General features: G+C 50.8%; 7 protein-coding genes across 7 annotated transcripts; 4 read left to right on the forward strand and 3 right to left on the reverse strand.

The window, feature by feature from the left end:
- The first annotated feature begins 530 nt into the window (after positions 1-530).
- P153DRAFT_307473 (NAD(P)-binding protein) lies at positions 531-1,941 on the forward strand. The gene is made up of 3 exons (XM_033664668.1): positions 531-913; positions 974-1,393; positions 1,445-1,941. Exons 1-3 carry the CDS (start codon positions 847-849, stop codon positions 1,801-1,803), a joined length of 846 nt encoding a protein of 281 aa, XP_033528714.1. The 5' UTR covers positions 531-846; the 3' UTR covers positions 1,804-1,941.
- Positions 1,942-3,766: 1,825 nt separating this feature from the next.
- P153DRAFT_363300 (uncharacterized protein) lies at positions 3,767-4,805 on the forward strand. The gene is made up of 2 exons (XM_033667341.1): positions 3,767-4,016; positions 4,072-4,805. Exons 1-2 carry the CDS (start codon positions 4,011-4,013, stop codon positions 4,441-4,443), a joined length of 378 nt encoding a protein of 125 aa, XP_033528715.1. The 5' UTR covers positions 3,767-4,010; the 3' UTR covers positions 4,444-4,805.
- Positions 4,806-4,903: 98 nt separating this feature from the next.
- Positions 4,904-6,068, reverse strand: P153DRAFT_372765 (uncharacterized protein; the record flags this gene model as incomplete). Its single annotated transcript, XM_033669420.1, has 4 exons — positions 4,904-5,070; positions 5,182-5,522; positions 5,594-5,883; positions 5,952-6,068. The coding sequence occupies 4 exons, from the start codon at positions 6,066-6,068 to the stop codon at positions 4,904-4,906; spliced, it is 915 nt and encodes a 304-aa protein (XP_033528716.1).
- A 1,164-nt stretch (positions 6,069-7,232) lies between these two features.
- On the forward strand, positions 7,233-9,181 carry P153DRAFT_363303 (ribosome biogenesis protein YTM1). Its single transcript, XM_033667342.1, has 2 exons — positions 7,233-7,405; positions 7,461-9,181. The coding sequence occupies exons 1-2, from the start codon at positions 7,303-7,305 to the stop codon at positions 8,771-8,773; spliced, it is 1,416 nt and encodes a 471-aa protein (XP_033528717.1). The 5' UTR covers positions 7,233-7,302; the 3' UTR covers positions 8,774-9,181.
- P153DRAFT_281084 (Trm112p-domain-containing protein) lies at positions 9,107-9,663 on the reverse strand (the record flags this gene model as incomplete). The annotated part of the gene is made up of 2 exons (XM_033663123.1): positions 9,107-9,373; positions 9,478-9,663. The coding sequence occupies 2 exons, from the start codon at positions 9,661-9,663 to the stop codon at positions 9,107-9,109; spliced, it is 453 nt and encodes a 150-aa protein (XP_033528718.1).
- An 804-nt stretch (positions 9,664-10,467) lies between these two features.
- On the forward strand, positions 10,468-11,006 carry P153DRAFT_110043 (uncharacterized protein). The gene has a single exon (XM_033661897.1). It carries the CDS (start codon positions 10,598-10,600, stop codon positions 10,880-10,882), a length of 285 nt encoding a protein of 94 aa, XP_033528719.1. The 5' UTR covers positions 10,468-10,597; the 3' UTR covers positions 10,883-11,006.
- A 125-nt stretch (positions 11,007-11,131) lies between these two features.
- P153DRAFT_331434 (uncharacterized protein) lies at positions 11,132-13,921 on the reverse strand (the record flags this gene model as incomplete). Its single annotated transcript, XM_033665463.1, has 5 exons — positions 13,500-13,921; positions 13,364-13,454; positions 12,410-13,313; positions 11,909-12,341; positions 11,132-11,858 (listed from the first exon to the last, which is right to left on the reverse strand). The coding sequence occupies exons 1-5, from the start codon at positions 13,523-13,525 to the stop codon at positions 11,132-11,134; spliced, it is 2,181 nt and encodes a 726-aa protein (XP_033528720.1). The 5' UTR covers positions 13,526-13,921.
- Between the last annotated feature and the right edge of the window lie 851 nt (positions 13,922-14,772).

Below are 14,772 nucleotides of genomic sequence, written 5' to 3' on the forward strand. Positions count from 1 at the left end.
TGCTCTTGTTGTGGAGCTATACTACCTATGTTAAGAGAGGCTGTTGCTGGGCTTATCTCTGGATTCGGCAGTTTTCTGCGGGGATTATTGTCAGCCGCGTGGGGGGCCTGACTTGGGTCGAGTGGCTGTATGGATAGGCTTAGCTTCTAAGTCGAGCAGCATGAATATAGGCCAGAACCGGCGATCAGCAAAAGTCCTCTTCCTCTTCCGTCAGGAAACTGATCAAAAACAAGTTTAGGATTCCCTCGGAGCACTCCTGCTCCCATGCTCTCGCCAAGCAAACGGTCCACATGTTTGAGCCAAAAGCACGCACAAAGTTAGGTCCAAAGAGCCCAAGCTGCAGAGCAGGAGAAGCGCCACAAGACGCACGAAGGTTCTCCTGTGTTCGAGACCTCGAACGTGGGGAAGGTACCACGATCACGTGTGAGATGCAATGCAAAGATGGAAGAGTTTTACTCAGTAAAATCCTTATCGAGCCGTCGAGCCGAGACGAATCATAATGCAACACATTGTTTTCTCTTTTGAGAATGCTTCAAGAGGGTACTCCTGAAACTCACAGACCCGCTTAGAATCACCTTCGCACATCCCATGAATCAGTCAGTAGCGCGCCGTCTGTGCGTCTTCCACACAAATTTGCTTATTTCGACACACGTCTGTGCGATTGTATGCACCACCGATTCGTGAATTGTCGTAGCGGCAACACCTCGGGAGCTCCTTTGCTACCGTAAGCCAGCAGCTCCACCCACCTGCCATAGACCAACTACCCAAGTTCCCGGGGAACTTACTCTATTTTTTAACCTCAAACTTTCAATCGTTGACTTTAAACTCTACACAAAGATCACTAACATGACAGACTTTCAAATTCAGGACGGAGATCTGACCGGCTTTAAGGGCAAGGTCGCTATTATCACAGGTACCGCTTCTTCGATGCAATGCAACCTCAACACCTAGAGCTGACCCTGCATCCTCACAGGTGGTTCATCTGGTATTGGTCTTGCTACAGTCGAGCTGCTGCTATCTCTAGGAGCATCAGTCGTCAGCGGTGACATCCAAGAACCTCCCGCCAAGGGCGATTTTCTTTTCGTGCAAACCGATGTCAAGAGTTGGACAGACCTCACGAAGCTTTTCAAGGCAGCAAAGGACCGATATGGAAGGATCGATTACGTGTTCGCCAATGCTGGAATCGGCCCTCGTGCCAACTACCTGGCCCTTGAGGTCGACGACAAGGGCGATCTGAAGGAGCCAAACAAGGATACCTTGGACATCAATCTGAACAGCGTTGTTAACACTGGTACCCTGGCCGTTCACTATCTGAAGGAGCAGGCGGAAGGCGGAAGTATCGTGCTTATGGGATCCAGCACTAGCTTACATCCTGTCCGAGCCGTTGATTACTGTAAGTCATCAAGCCGCCAAGTCTCCGTCCAAGGCTAACAAGATGTCCTAGCAACGGCCAAGAGCGGTGTCCTCGGCTTCTGCCGCGGTCTCGCACGCCTCGTAGAAGCCGCTGGCCTACCTATCCGCATCAACGGTCTTGCCCCCTCATGGACGGCAACTCAAGTCTTGCCTGATCTGGAAATGCTCCTGAAGGCAGTTTCGCAACCATCCCAATCCACTGCCGTGGTTGCCCGTGCGGTTGCTTATCTGATGGCTGACAAGTCTCGGCACGGAGATGTACTTTTCGTCTGTGATGGAAAATACAAGGAGATTGAAAAAGCGGTGCTTGCGCCAGCGTATGAGACTATCAAGGGAGATGGACCTAGCGATGACGATGTTTTGGCAAAGGTCTTTGCGCTAGCTGGTTAGGAGGGGAGGAATTGAGTTGACACATTTCGCAAGTCACGACCTGTTACACCAATCATACCATCAGCAGATAGCATTGAAAATGCTTGGTAGATACTTAGATACACAATGCCAATTTAAAGCAAACGATAACTCTGTTACGACTCTCTGCAAGGAAAATGTACGCACTTCCTGTGCCTTTGGAACTGTGAGTTGACTGCCCAAATTTTCCACAGCTGAAGTTTCAGTCTTAATGCCTCAATTATCGCTAGGATGTCCATCCTCAACGCAGTCAAGGATTTCCGGCATTCAGCCTCAAAAGGGTCCATGTCGCTTGGATGGGGCCGAGCGAACCAGACGCCCAGGACACCGTCAGCTCAATGCTCTAGGTATTCCTGTCCCTCGGATACACCCTGCCCCACTCTACACGTACATGCTACAGTAGCATTACGGGGGGTTCCGCTACAGCGGTTCGACGGTACCTGACATATCCTTACCGTCTTTGTAGATGATCCTTACGGCGTTTGTACCGTAAATGATCCCTACAGCCTTCGTAAGCGCTCGTGTCGGGTCTCAGCAACCCCTACTATGTAAAAGCCGACAATTCTCCAGGGTTTTGTGCAGCGAAACACGTTTGATCCACCGTGTATCATCCGATCCTTTGGTGACAAACAAATGGAGTTTTGCTAAATAACGTGGAAAGATAGCGCTCTTTGAGTCTTTCCAGGTTAGTTATCCGAGAGCCTACAATGGTACACAACCTGGTCAACATTGATAATTGAAACAGCTCTCACATATTCACGTCTCATCTTTTCCATCTCCGATTTCTTAGTTCTGGGTTGGAGAAAATTCTCGACCGTTTGTGGATTCGCATTCGAAGCAGTACTGTCCTCCTGATACGACGGCTACTATCCCGCTGTGTCCTAATCAATAATATCAATAATCTCGTCTACAGACGCGAGAATATTCAAGCTGTTTAAGTCTCCATAAGTGAATATCGGAGATGACCGACATCCGTCCTATTGAGATATGAACTCAGTAATATCTGATTGGCGCGGCGCATAACCTTCCAGGTATCCTTTGAGGTGCATGTGGGAATCCTGCAGCGTGCTAGAAGGTTCAAGACGATCTGATGATCCCTTACAATCAAGGATCACAAAAAGGGCCGCCATCAACGTGGGCTATGCACATGCCTTCTAGAGGCATCATGCGACGCAGATCCTCAACCATGTGTTTGAGCTCGTGCAAAATCTTTGCCTTGTTTTCTCCTGAACCCCTTGAACACTCAACTCTAGCTGACTCTCCATGCATACTATCTATCACAACGCATGCTCAACTTTAGCGTGTGAAAGCTCAATGTACACGAGGGATCGGGATCGGGATTGATGTGTGCTTCGTCACGAAGCGCACTCGGAGCTTGGCTGAGGCTCGTATCGAGCCCACGTTTGACACATATCTTGTCTGGAAGAGATAGCACGGAGCCGTGGGGGTTTCGAAAGTGCTTTCAGTATCTTGCTGGCGAGGAGGGGTAAGCCACGACTGCGCCGCGTAAGTAGGACTGTCTTTCGGTGTTTGATATACCACACTATGAAGAACGACAATATACAAAGAGAGAGATGCAAATTGAGGTAGTGCGGTGAGTATCACTACGAAGGAACTTTATGCTCTCATCACCCCAATCCTAGCACATAACCCAGCCAAACTCAACGACATCAAGGAGTAATAACAAAGAAAAAGCCACGTAAAAAAAGCTTGAGAAATTAAGGTTGAACAGATAGTAGGTCGATAAGACTACTAATCGCATCTAATCTCAAGCGAATTTCAGATAGAATGAAGTCAGAACCTTTTGATAGTAGTTAAATTGTATTCTTCTATCAGCTCAAAGTCTATTCGTGCTGTTTAGCCCAGGCGAGATTGGGAGACATTGCGGCTTTTCTGAGTCTTCAGCGATGACATCTTTCTTACCCGTCGTGTGGCGTGCGAGAGCTCCGAAACCCGACACCACACGATCCGCAGTGAGTATCACACTCGATTGGGTAGATTGTCAATACGTATTTGACCAGATAATCGCTACATTCCTCGGCAGCTATTCGTAACGCATGATAATGCTTGGAACTGAAAGGGATCGAAGTGCCGTAAAGTACCACACCAAGTCTACACAGTGACGCGCAACATCATCGCCAGAAGAATGCCGTCGCTTACTCCATACTCTCATATACTCTGAACATGTAATGATAGTATGTGTTCAACCAGGATATCTGCAACTTAAGACACTGACAAACCGTCCCACAAACCGCATCACCCATCATCTTTAGAAGCAGCACATCCCACATCCCTTCTCTCACCACATATCTCCCCAACACCAAAGCAGCCTTCTTCACAGTCGCCACAACCCTCAACATACCCGGCTGCAGCATCGCCCTCAACACCACCCACGCCGTCGTATCCGCGCTGAAAAGTCTCCAAACCACAGTTCCGAACCTCAAGGCCCCTCGCCTCATCATGCTCAGCTCCGCGAGCCCAGATGCAAAGTTCTGGCGCGACATGCCCTCGTTCGTATACTCGATGTTGCTGAGCGCTTGTTCACACATCTACCGTGATCTTGCGAAAGCCGAGGTGTATTTCACGAGCAAGAGTACTGTTCTCGTGATGCTGGGGAGCTGACGCATGATGTTCAGCGGGGGAGTATGCTTAGTATGGAGAAGGAGCATATGTTTGTTGGCTTTTTGGGCCTGGCGGCTGCGATGATTAGGGCTGCGGATGAGGAGGGCGATAGGTGGGATGTGGCACATGTCAGTGTATTGTTGAAGGATGCGAGGAAGACTAGTTTCGAGTGGTGGGCGCCCGTTTAGGTGTCTAGGTGTTTGATTGTTTGTTCCTTTTGATGGGGGTTTGGATATGCATAGTAGGCTGTTGTGAGTACCTCGGAAGAAACTTGGTATCTTGACAGCCTTGAGCATAATGCGCATTCAGATTAGAGTAGTCGACCATAGCTTCAAGGAAACATGTCGTTTGGTATACGTTGGAAACAATCGGGACATGTTGCATTCTCAGGGCAGAAGAACACATTGTGTATTTCTCATAACTCCATCCATACTGTTCGAAACCCCTACGACACCGATTCTCACTGAACATACCCGAGCGTTCCATACTGCGCGTAAGGATCCTGATCGTACTTATCATGCTCGTTCGCCGTGGACTGGCTCATGCGACCTGCACTGGTCTTGAGAAGTCCTCTCCTAGCATCCACAATCGGGCTGACGTAGAAAGGTTTGCCCGGCTCGATTCCCTCTGCTTTCGCATCAGGGTGATCAATCTTGAACGCAGTAGCACCTAGTAGGGAAGCACACGTCAGTATGTAATCGAAACTTGCACACACACGCACTGCGAAGGGTCACTCACCAATAAGGTCCGGGTGGCTGTTGACATAGATATTCTCCCAGTTCCCCTTTGGAGATCGATACATTTCGTGCCAGATAGAAAGGTGAGGCATCTTGCTGATCTCCTTGTTCCACCAATTCCAGCCCTCACGATGGAAATCCGAATGTGCAAACTTGTGCAGACCGTCGGATGACTTGAAGTACATGACCGTCATGAGCTCATTTCCTGCGGTTCGCTCTGAGCCAGTCCAGCCCGATGCACCAAGGAAGTCGAATTCTTCGGCATGGGCTTCTAGGTTGCGAGCCATTCCAGTAAAATAAGCACCGAGTTGCTTGGTTCCGGGGGACAACATGCCCATGGGACTGAATTATGGGTTAGTGTGTTGCCTTTTTTTTTTTGGATTGCCATGCAACATGTCGATGGGGGAACTCACTGGTTAGTTCTTGCACCGATCAGGAAGATAACGATATCGCCATTAGCTGGCTTCGATCCAAACTGGCCTGTCGAGTCTGGGAACTGCGAGGAGAACTTGTTGAGCATCACGCCATCCATGTAGTGATTGTGCTTGACGCCTGCTGCCATGAGATAGGCATCAAGGACTCGGTACAGAATCAAGACAACACTTGGAAGAATGGCTACACGACCGAATACCGCCAGAAGCGCAGCTTGTGCGATGCCGCCGAGTGCAAACCATGTCGAGAGGTTCAGCTGATCGCGTATGAACTGTGTTCGAAAACTTTAGTTTCCACTCATATGCGCCCAGGCGGTATTTGTGCGAGAGTTTTGCTTACGTTGAGCTCAAGGGTGTTGAAGCCAGCGAAGATTGGTTGAAGGCTTTTGTGATACTGTGACTTTGGTCTCTCAGCTGTTGGCTTGACCAAGGGAACAAAGTCCCCGTTGAATCCCATCTCGTAAGTAAAAAGGCTATTTGAGTCGGTGCTGGCGTTGGTGTCGACGTTGAGTGAGGTATAGCCTATGGCCAGTAGATGTGATAAGTGGCTGACTTCCCTGAGTCTTTATATCTTAGACTAAAGCGATATTAAGTTTATAGTCTCCAGTCATGTTCGTTACTGGATATGTACTGACACCCAACACTAGTGCGTCACCCAAAGCTAGCCGCTTCGTAGCGTCATCGCCGGATTGCGGAACGATCTGTCAACCCGCAACGGTTGAATACATCTCCGATTTATATGTGGGCGGCGAAGGGTCCAGCACTTACTCACGTATTTAACCTCTCATTGCACTTTACGGACGTAAGGTGAAATGCCCTCTCGACAAGTGAACGCTTGACACGGCCCAACCCCAAGCGCAGAACTGCTTAGGCTATATATACGCACACTTGTAGGTTTTACAGTAGCATCTGCTATGTAATGTTTGTCGCCTTTTTCATTGCGTTCCATTTTTTGTGAATTGATATCTCACCGAGGATACCGAACTCGAAAACAAACGTCATGATATCATGGCTGAACAGTTTTATACGCCCTGTCGTCAGGGATACAGCTCAGCATTAAAGACACGACAGACAGTCGATTTAAGAAGATACAGAAGCTGACGCATAGAGTACAAGAGAATGTAACATGTGAGATGCGTTGGTAAGAATCACACATCAATGCACACATGTTCTCACGTTCTCGAAATGTCAGAAACGAGTACAACCATACAAGACGTTGCGAAATCGGATGCTGAAGTGAGATTGATATATTATAACAGTCCCTAAAAGGCAATTGTTCGAAGCAGGTACAGCTGACTTTGATCGTAAGTGCTTATTGTTCTGCTGCTGACAGGATCATGTTTATGGTATGGCGCGACATGTGTTTCCGACTTGTACGGCCGTAAGAGAGGCATGGTGCAGGCAAGAGTCTTCAACAGCTTTGTCCCTCAGGATGTGATCAACTGCTCACGGCGTTTTATCAGCCGTCGGTTCTTCGATAGATGCACAGCAGGGTAATCTAGCTGCATCTCGCCATGGTTGCAACTCTAGACTCTTGTCATGATTGTGGGGTTGGAGAGCGGACTTTGCGAGAGCTGATTGGGTCACACTTTTCCATCCCGCGCTAGCCTGATCGAAAAAGTTCGAGGTTCCAAAATTTCGAGAGCTTGGACGACTGCAAGCAACATTACGCCTACGTATATACCAAGGAAATGGACTCGATCATGGCAGAAACCAAAGTGCAGGTTCGCCTCAGCACGCGCGACCCCAATCTGCAGATTTCCGACGAGCCGACCGTGTTGCTTGTCCAGACCTGTAAGTGTGCTTGCGCTGGAGTATGTTTAGAAACAGTGGTTAATACAGCACTCAGCTCTGGGCCGCCACCAGCTTTCCACACTCGCAAACGACCTCCTCCACCGAAACGACAATCGCATTCCCTTCGACATCCTCATCAACGGCCAGTTTCTGCGCACCTCGATTGACGAGTTCCTCACTAAGAACGGCATCAATGCTGAGTCGACGCTGGACGTCGAGTACACGCGCGCGCTCGTTCCGCCGCTGAATGTCACGAGCTTCGAGCACGACGACTGGGTGTCTGCTGTGGATGTGCTGTCGCGATCGTCGGCTGCGGGGATATGGTCGGGCGCGAGCATACAGAGTGGCCAGGAGCGGATACTGAGCGCGAGTTACGACGGGCTGGTGCGGGTTTGGAACACATCGGGTGATGTGCTGGCGACGTCAGAAGCGCCCAGCAATGGCGGGAGGATCACGAGCTTAAAGACGGCAAAATGGCTGTCAGACAAGAAGATTGTAGCCGCGGGCATGGACAACACAGTGCGAGTCTTCAAGTACGACGACGACGCGCGAACCATGACAACAAGTCTCGAGCTGTTCAACCACCGATGGGGCGTCGAAGACATCGCCGTCCACGGGCCCTCGAACAGAATCCTCTCCGCCTCCTCCGACACGACCATCTCCCTCTTCTCCAGCAACGCAAAGGAAAACCCCGTCGCGCCATCGACACTCCTTCCAAACTCGACAGCCGCCTCCAATAAGCGCCAGAAACTCTCCAAGCCCGACCGCACCGTTCCCGCCCGCGGCGCTCTGTCCACACTCTCCGGCCACAGCTCACCTGTCTCCAGCGTCATCTTCAAGCCCGACGACGCGACCGTTGCCTACTCCGCCTCGCACGACCACACGCTCAAGACCTGGGATCTGCCCACGTCCTCATGCGTCGACACGCGCACAACGGGCCACGCTCTGCTCTCCCTCTGCGCCATCCCGTCCCGTAATCTGCTCGCCACAGGCACATCAGCGCGCCACATCACGCTCGTCGACCCGCGCGTGTCCGCCACACAAATCAGCGTCATGACACTGCGCGGCCACAAGAACGGCGTCGTGTCCCTTGACACGGATCCAAACTCCGAATACAACATCGTGTCTGGCAGCCACGACGGGACGTGTCAGATTTGGGATCTGCGCAACGTCAGCGCAGGCGGCGCTATGGGCGAGGGCATGACGGGCGAGAGCGTGTACACGATCCACCGGCAGGGCCAGAGTGGGCCGGCGAAGAGCCACGGCGAGGGCGCAAAGGTGTTTGGCGTCAGGTGGAACAAGGAGGTTGGCATTGTGAGCGCGGGCGAGGATAAGAAGGTGCAGATTAATCGCGCACTAGGGTCGTAGAGAGTGGACAAAAAGCTTTGGCGTTTGGCGTCTGGAATGCGGTCGGATACCACGTAGAGTAGACTGAAGCGAGGAAGGGATAAAAGTCTTGCTCGTGTTTTTCTAATCGACCAGCCCTGCTTTTGAGCGCAAGATCGCAATCCCGCCTATCGAGTGCAAAGTGCAGACTCCACCGTACGCCATGTATATGCTGAAATGAAAAGGGTATCATGACTTTTGTGCCGCCTTTTGTCTTCAACCTCGCCCACGCCCACTCGCACTTCCCACACCAATCTTCCCACCACACCATCTGCCTGTCCTCCAACACCTCTCCCTGCACTCCCCATACACCCCTCACACCAAATGCCCCGGCAGCAAAAAATTCGCAACCCCCTCTTTCACCGCATACTCGTGCCCACAGCACCCGCACACCAGCTTCCCCTCGGCAATACACGTCTCGAGCAGCACGCGATGCAGGTCTTTCGCCGTCTGACTCGGTTCCTGCTCCGTCGGTGCGGTGTGCGTCTCGTCGTCGTCAAGCGCCGCATTCAGGTTCGCGTTCGACGGCTCGACGAGATCCTCGGGCGTGGGCGGCGTGGCGGGGAGTTCGGGGAGGCCCAGCTGTGATTGCGATGGTCAGCACGTGGTTCTTCTTGTGTTCTCGTTTTCGTGTGTTCTGCTAATCCCATCCCATTCCTCGGATTTTGTTCCAGAGAGCGACGCACCTCGCGACATATAACCGACAGCTCCGCCCACATGAGGCGCGGCAGGATGTTGCGCAGAAACGGCAGGTTAACTTCTGCTTCTTGGATTTCTAATTCTGCGTCGCGCGGGTGCAGGGGGAAGGAGGAGGGGTCTGTTTTGCACGTTTTGATGGCGCAGGTGAGGAAGTTGAGGGTGAGGAGTTTCATTGTTGCTGCGGTTGTGGTTGTGTGTTTGGAGGAGTGGAGGTGGGGTTGTAGGGTTCTTGGTGGTGGTGCTTTGTCGCGTTGAGATAAATTTGGATTTGGGATTTGGGATTTGGTGGAGGGGTGCAGGTATGACGCTAGTGCTCCACATTTTGGACTGAGAATACGAGATGTCTTTAACACTATATATTTACGACGGTCGACAAATATGTTTTGAAGAGGATACTATTTGTTTCATTCCTCGGTACGGGGACAGTTATTTCTTACTATCGACTCTCAACCTAAACTAATACCATGTAGAAACAGTAGTCGCGAAAGCACCACTCCACCCAATCCCTTACATTCCCTTACATTCCCTCATCATTCCGTATAACCTATGTCTTGATTCAAAACCCAATCCTAGTTCTAATCCCAACTCCCCATCTCTCAAGACCATCCCCCCCTCCACTCCCCACCCCCGCCACAACCAACCCTCTACTCCGACCCATGCAATCCCTCCATTTCATTCCGAGCCGCGCCCCAGGCCCCCAACACCCCTACCCAACCACATCCTCCATCCCCAATCCTGCATCCTACACGGAAACAAGCCACCTCACCTACCCATGCATCTTGAAACAACCCAGGAAAACTACACAGTCGATCTACTCCGACGCGCTGACGCGACGACTTTCGTCATGAACGGTGGGGAGTCATATCGCCTCCTAACCTGAATGTAGAGTGGGATGCGAAGTCCGAGGACGAGAGGATGCGAAGATCGGACTGGGGGAGTGTAGGCAGCGGTGGGGAGGATGGTGTATATAAAGACGTTGTCTGGGGAGGGGAAAGGAATTAAACACACTTTCAGATTCCAATCAAATCAAGAAGACATTCAATCTGATTCCATTCTACCAACCCTACCTACCCATCTACTTTAGCATCTTCCAACTGAATCGGCAGTATGCCCTCCAACACATCCAAAACGACTCCTTCCTCCACCGTGTCGGCAGATGTACATTCAGATGCTTCCTCGATCAAGTCGACAAGTACGACTTCAACCACGAAGACGATTCTCGCAAAACTCTTCAATCGGAGAAGTATGTCCATTTTGGGGGGTTATAATCTCACGTATGCTGACTCGATCACTAGCTGCAGAAGAACGAGCAAGGAGAGATCAGGAAGCCTCGGAGAAGGAGACAAAATATGCGGCGCGAGCAGCGTATTTTGCTACGCATTAGCATGTTGAGAGAGTTGTGGGAGTAAAGCGACGTCGAGGGATCTATGCATAGCTGTGGCATATGCAAGGAGGAGAGAGGAAGGTGGAGGCTAATGGTATCGTGGTTTGGACTGATAGTATTATGGTATACGAATAGCCTGGGCTGTCTTCTAATGTCACGGTTCTTGTTGTTTAGGGAGTGTAAAACACACTCAAATCTTCCAAGCTGTCTCGAGTCTTCAGTTGTCTAGAATAAATCCTATGCGCGGTCAGCAATTGTCACTCTTCATATCGCGGCTTGCCAAGTAGTCTTACAGTGTTCCCCCAATCAGCGTTGTCCAGCCAATTCAAAAAGTCCTCAGCCTCCGTTGGGATTGGCTCCATCCCTTCAATCATGGGCAGATCGAAAAACCCTGGCCCAGGTGCTGATCCTGCCATCACGCCTGCATTCCCTTGGCCCGAATTAGCAGGGGGCTGGTAGTTGAGAACCTCGTCCAAGACCAGGGCAAGCATCTTGTTCAACTCGCTGCAGAGTTTGTGATTCCCATCACCTGGCAAGACAATACCTTCCAGGCACGAAGTCAACACCGAGAGCTTGCGGATCACATCAGCGCGCGAGACTGTGTTGGGAAGCGGCACGCCGTCGATAGTGCATCTTCTAAGCTCCAGCGCAAGCATACCAGCAGCAGGGAAGCAGTAGAACAAAATGACAGTCGGAAAGTGTCTTCGTATTTCGTATATGCCATTGTTTGGCTTTGTAATTACAAGGGATGTCGTGAGCAGTTTCAAGGATACTTCCAATAAAGCCGGGAGGGCGTCTTGGGTTTGTCGGTGGAGAAGTCGCTGCATTTGGAAATGCATGTGCAGATACTCGAGATAAACAGTGATCAAACGTAGGGTGGTGGCTGGTCCGAGACCACTCCATGCTCCATCTTCATCATACATCTCGTAGCGGAGGTGTGCTGGAAGGGTTTCCCAGAACTGGGTACATTCAGCCGATATGATGCTAATACGATCAGCTACAGTGATTCAAAATAAAGCCAGTTATCGGCTTACCGTAGGTTGCGAACGACTTCGCTGTCCTTCTCGCCAGCAAGACTTTGTTCCAGGAGTCGTTCCTTGAAGATGGCGTGCTGACAGCGGAGCCTGATGAGCGTAGCAGAGTACATGTGACCCTCGGTATTCCATCCTGCGCTATCCAGCTTTGAAAGGGCTTCCTTGACGATGTTTGGATCGTCCGCAGCTATGATATCGTCGGCGACGTCAAGTATCTGTTTGCGGTCGCTATATCTCCATGCCATCAATGGAGGACGGCCGAAAAATACCGCCATCATCTTATCTGACCGGTACACAGCTGAATATGTTCTTCGTCTTGACTCGCGAAGAAACATGGGTTCACTGTTTGTTGCGCTGTATCCTCCTTCGCAGTGCATACCAGCAGCATATAGCGCGGACACAGTGTCGCTCAATCGCTTCCATGTTCCGTGATCTGTCATTTATCAGAACGCGAAATACCTAACGACTTAGGGTACGCACAGTTGTCTCCGTAGAAGTTACTCACGACGTGCGCATTGATGTAGATAAGCCAAACCATAATATCGTTGACAGCGCCATGTGTCTGACAAAGGTTGATACAATCGTTAGTGGTATGTATGATATCCTCAATAAAGACATCCCGATCTATCTTCGTCCCATCATCCAGCGTAAAGAAAGAGTCGTTGGGAGGGATGAACTGCGCGTTGTAGCCAGCTATGGCCAGAACCAAGCCTAGACTTTCCCATCTCAAGTTGGTTCCTGTGAACAAGGTGAAAAACTCCGATGGAAGCATCGTGGACGGTACTCGCAGGGGTCTGATCGTGTTTCTTATCATTTCAGCATACATTGGATATGGGTTGCTGCCGGCGGCTTTGAGCAGCTCTAAATCATCACGCAATTGAGGCAGGGCCGACAAGATAAGGGGTCCGACTAGAGCGGAAGCCATACGAGTGCTGAAATACATATGCACTGACTTCTCGAAAAAGGAGAATGGTGCCAACTGCGATACGATCGAGTGACCAATGCCAAACTGACAATGTCGAGTTCCCATGTTCTGGGCTGAAGATGAAGGCGTGATGTTTATCCGTTCTCGTGGTTGCTCATGTACTGCGTCTGGTAGTGGCCGTTCTTCAGTGAACACGCTTGCGTAGCTAGTTGAGCCTAGGTAGAAGCTTCTCACCGGCTCTGAATCTGTCTCAGCTTGTGTGGTGGTGGTCGCAGACGGCGTCGACCAAGAGTTACTGACGGGAACAGTTCCAGTGTCATTTCTGAGCGTCGGAGGACTCAAAGCAAGTGAGGAAAGTACTCCATGATTCCGGGGGGCCTGTACCTCGCCAAACCGAGCCTCTGCTCTCCGACGACGAGGCTCAGGTTTCTTGCGAGGCGTGCCAACCGGCTTGGTCATGGGCGCATCATGGTAGAAGCACTTCAGCGAGCATCAACAACATGTACACAATCACGGTTCAACGGGCTCACTTGATCGGTAATGCCCCTGTTTTGACATTTTGTACACGTTGGCGTTGTGTGGTCGCATCGGATCTTTGAGATGCGACATGGCTCGCAAGACCTAGAATTGGTCAGCATGGATCGAGCACTCGGAGTGTACACAAACCTCGGCTTTCCATTCCTTCGTAACATTTCGAACAGCCTCCGAGGTGTCAGGAGAGATGAAAACGATGGAGGTGGTGTGTTGTCGAGGGCTCATGAATTCTCGATTCCGTTTTAATTCCGAGAGCGGAGATTGTTCATGATTGGCCGGAGTTGGAGATCGGACTAAACTCCAATTGACAGGCATAATATCTTTGATAAGCTTTGCAGCTGCACTCCACTGTGAATAGTGTTTTGTTGCTACACCTACCACCCCGTTGAAGCGAGAAGAACGTAAGCGCTCATCAGACATCGTCGCTCATTTGGTTATCGCACTACTTCGAAGTAGACGATGGGACTGTAATGTTTGTCCAACACAAAGTTTCTAGTCTTCCTCGACGAAAGAATATGGACGATCATCCTAGATCGATGACGTTTGGCTGATGTTTGATGTGCAGTAAGGAATAATTGGGAAGTTGCGGTCTGCGATGAAGCGTCTGGGGAAGTAGCAGTGCTGCGCCCACACTCACGTCATGCCCACAAACCTCCACTAAAACACCAAAATCTGACAGAAAACACCACCACCTCCAATGATGGCGGAGATTGTGGCTGTGGCTATGTCCGATGTCACGCCGGCGGTTATCGCGCTCGGTTTACTGTGAATGGCTCCCATCTGGATTCACACAAACTCACAATCATGCGCTGGCATTGGATTCGCACATCTCATCTGCGACTGCATTGTCCCGGTGCGGACACCCGCTGATTGACGAAAGGGAAAACCCCATCACAGCATCGTCAACACGATGATTGGTTCATGATTTTCGACACATGTCATCTCTCTATGGGTTTGTGCGTCCATCAATCCTGACAATATGCAGCAGAGCCGCAAGAAAAATCAGCTGGCCCGCATTGAACAGTTGTGCGACTCGTGAGTCGTTTCGCAAACACGGCCATTTGATGAAACCTTGCCTGGGCAATGGGGCGCAGTGCGTCCTCTAAACGCCTTGACACCTGAGGCATCGGAGCAACCCAATCATTGACGCTCTAGAAACCACCCTACAGCACATCCAAGACTGAATCGAGAACGAGCGCTTTTCGGCCCGCGCGGGTGAGGTACATCATGGTTCTCCAATGTGGAATCTATCGATGATTCGCAGCGCGAGCGTGTGTTGCGGGTGGGTGCAACTCGGGTGGTGTGCATTTCGCTAGAACCGATAGCTGCATGTACGGGTTCTGCTCACCGGTCCTCGTGGGGCAGGGCAGGGTATTGCCATCTGAACATCTCTCCTCTCAGCCGC

The sequence above is a fragment of the Dothidotthia symphoricarpi genome (genome assembly GCF_010015815.1).
Source record: "Dothidotthia symphoricarpi CBS 119687 unplaced genomic scaffold P153scaffold_2, whole genome shotgun sequence".
In the NCBI taxonomy this organism is placed as follows: domain Eukaryota; kingdom Fungi; phylum Ascomycota; class Dothideomycetes; order Pleosporales; family Dothidotthiaceae; genus Dothidotthia; species Dothidotthia symphoricarpi.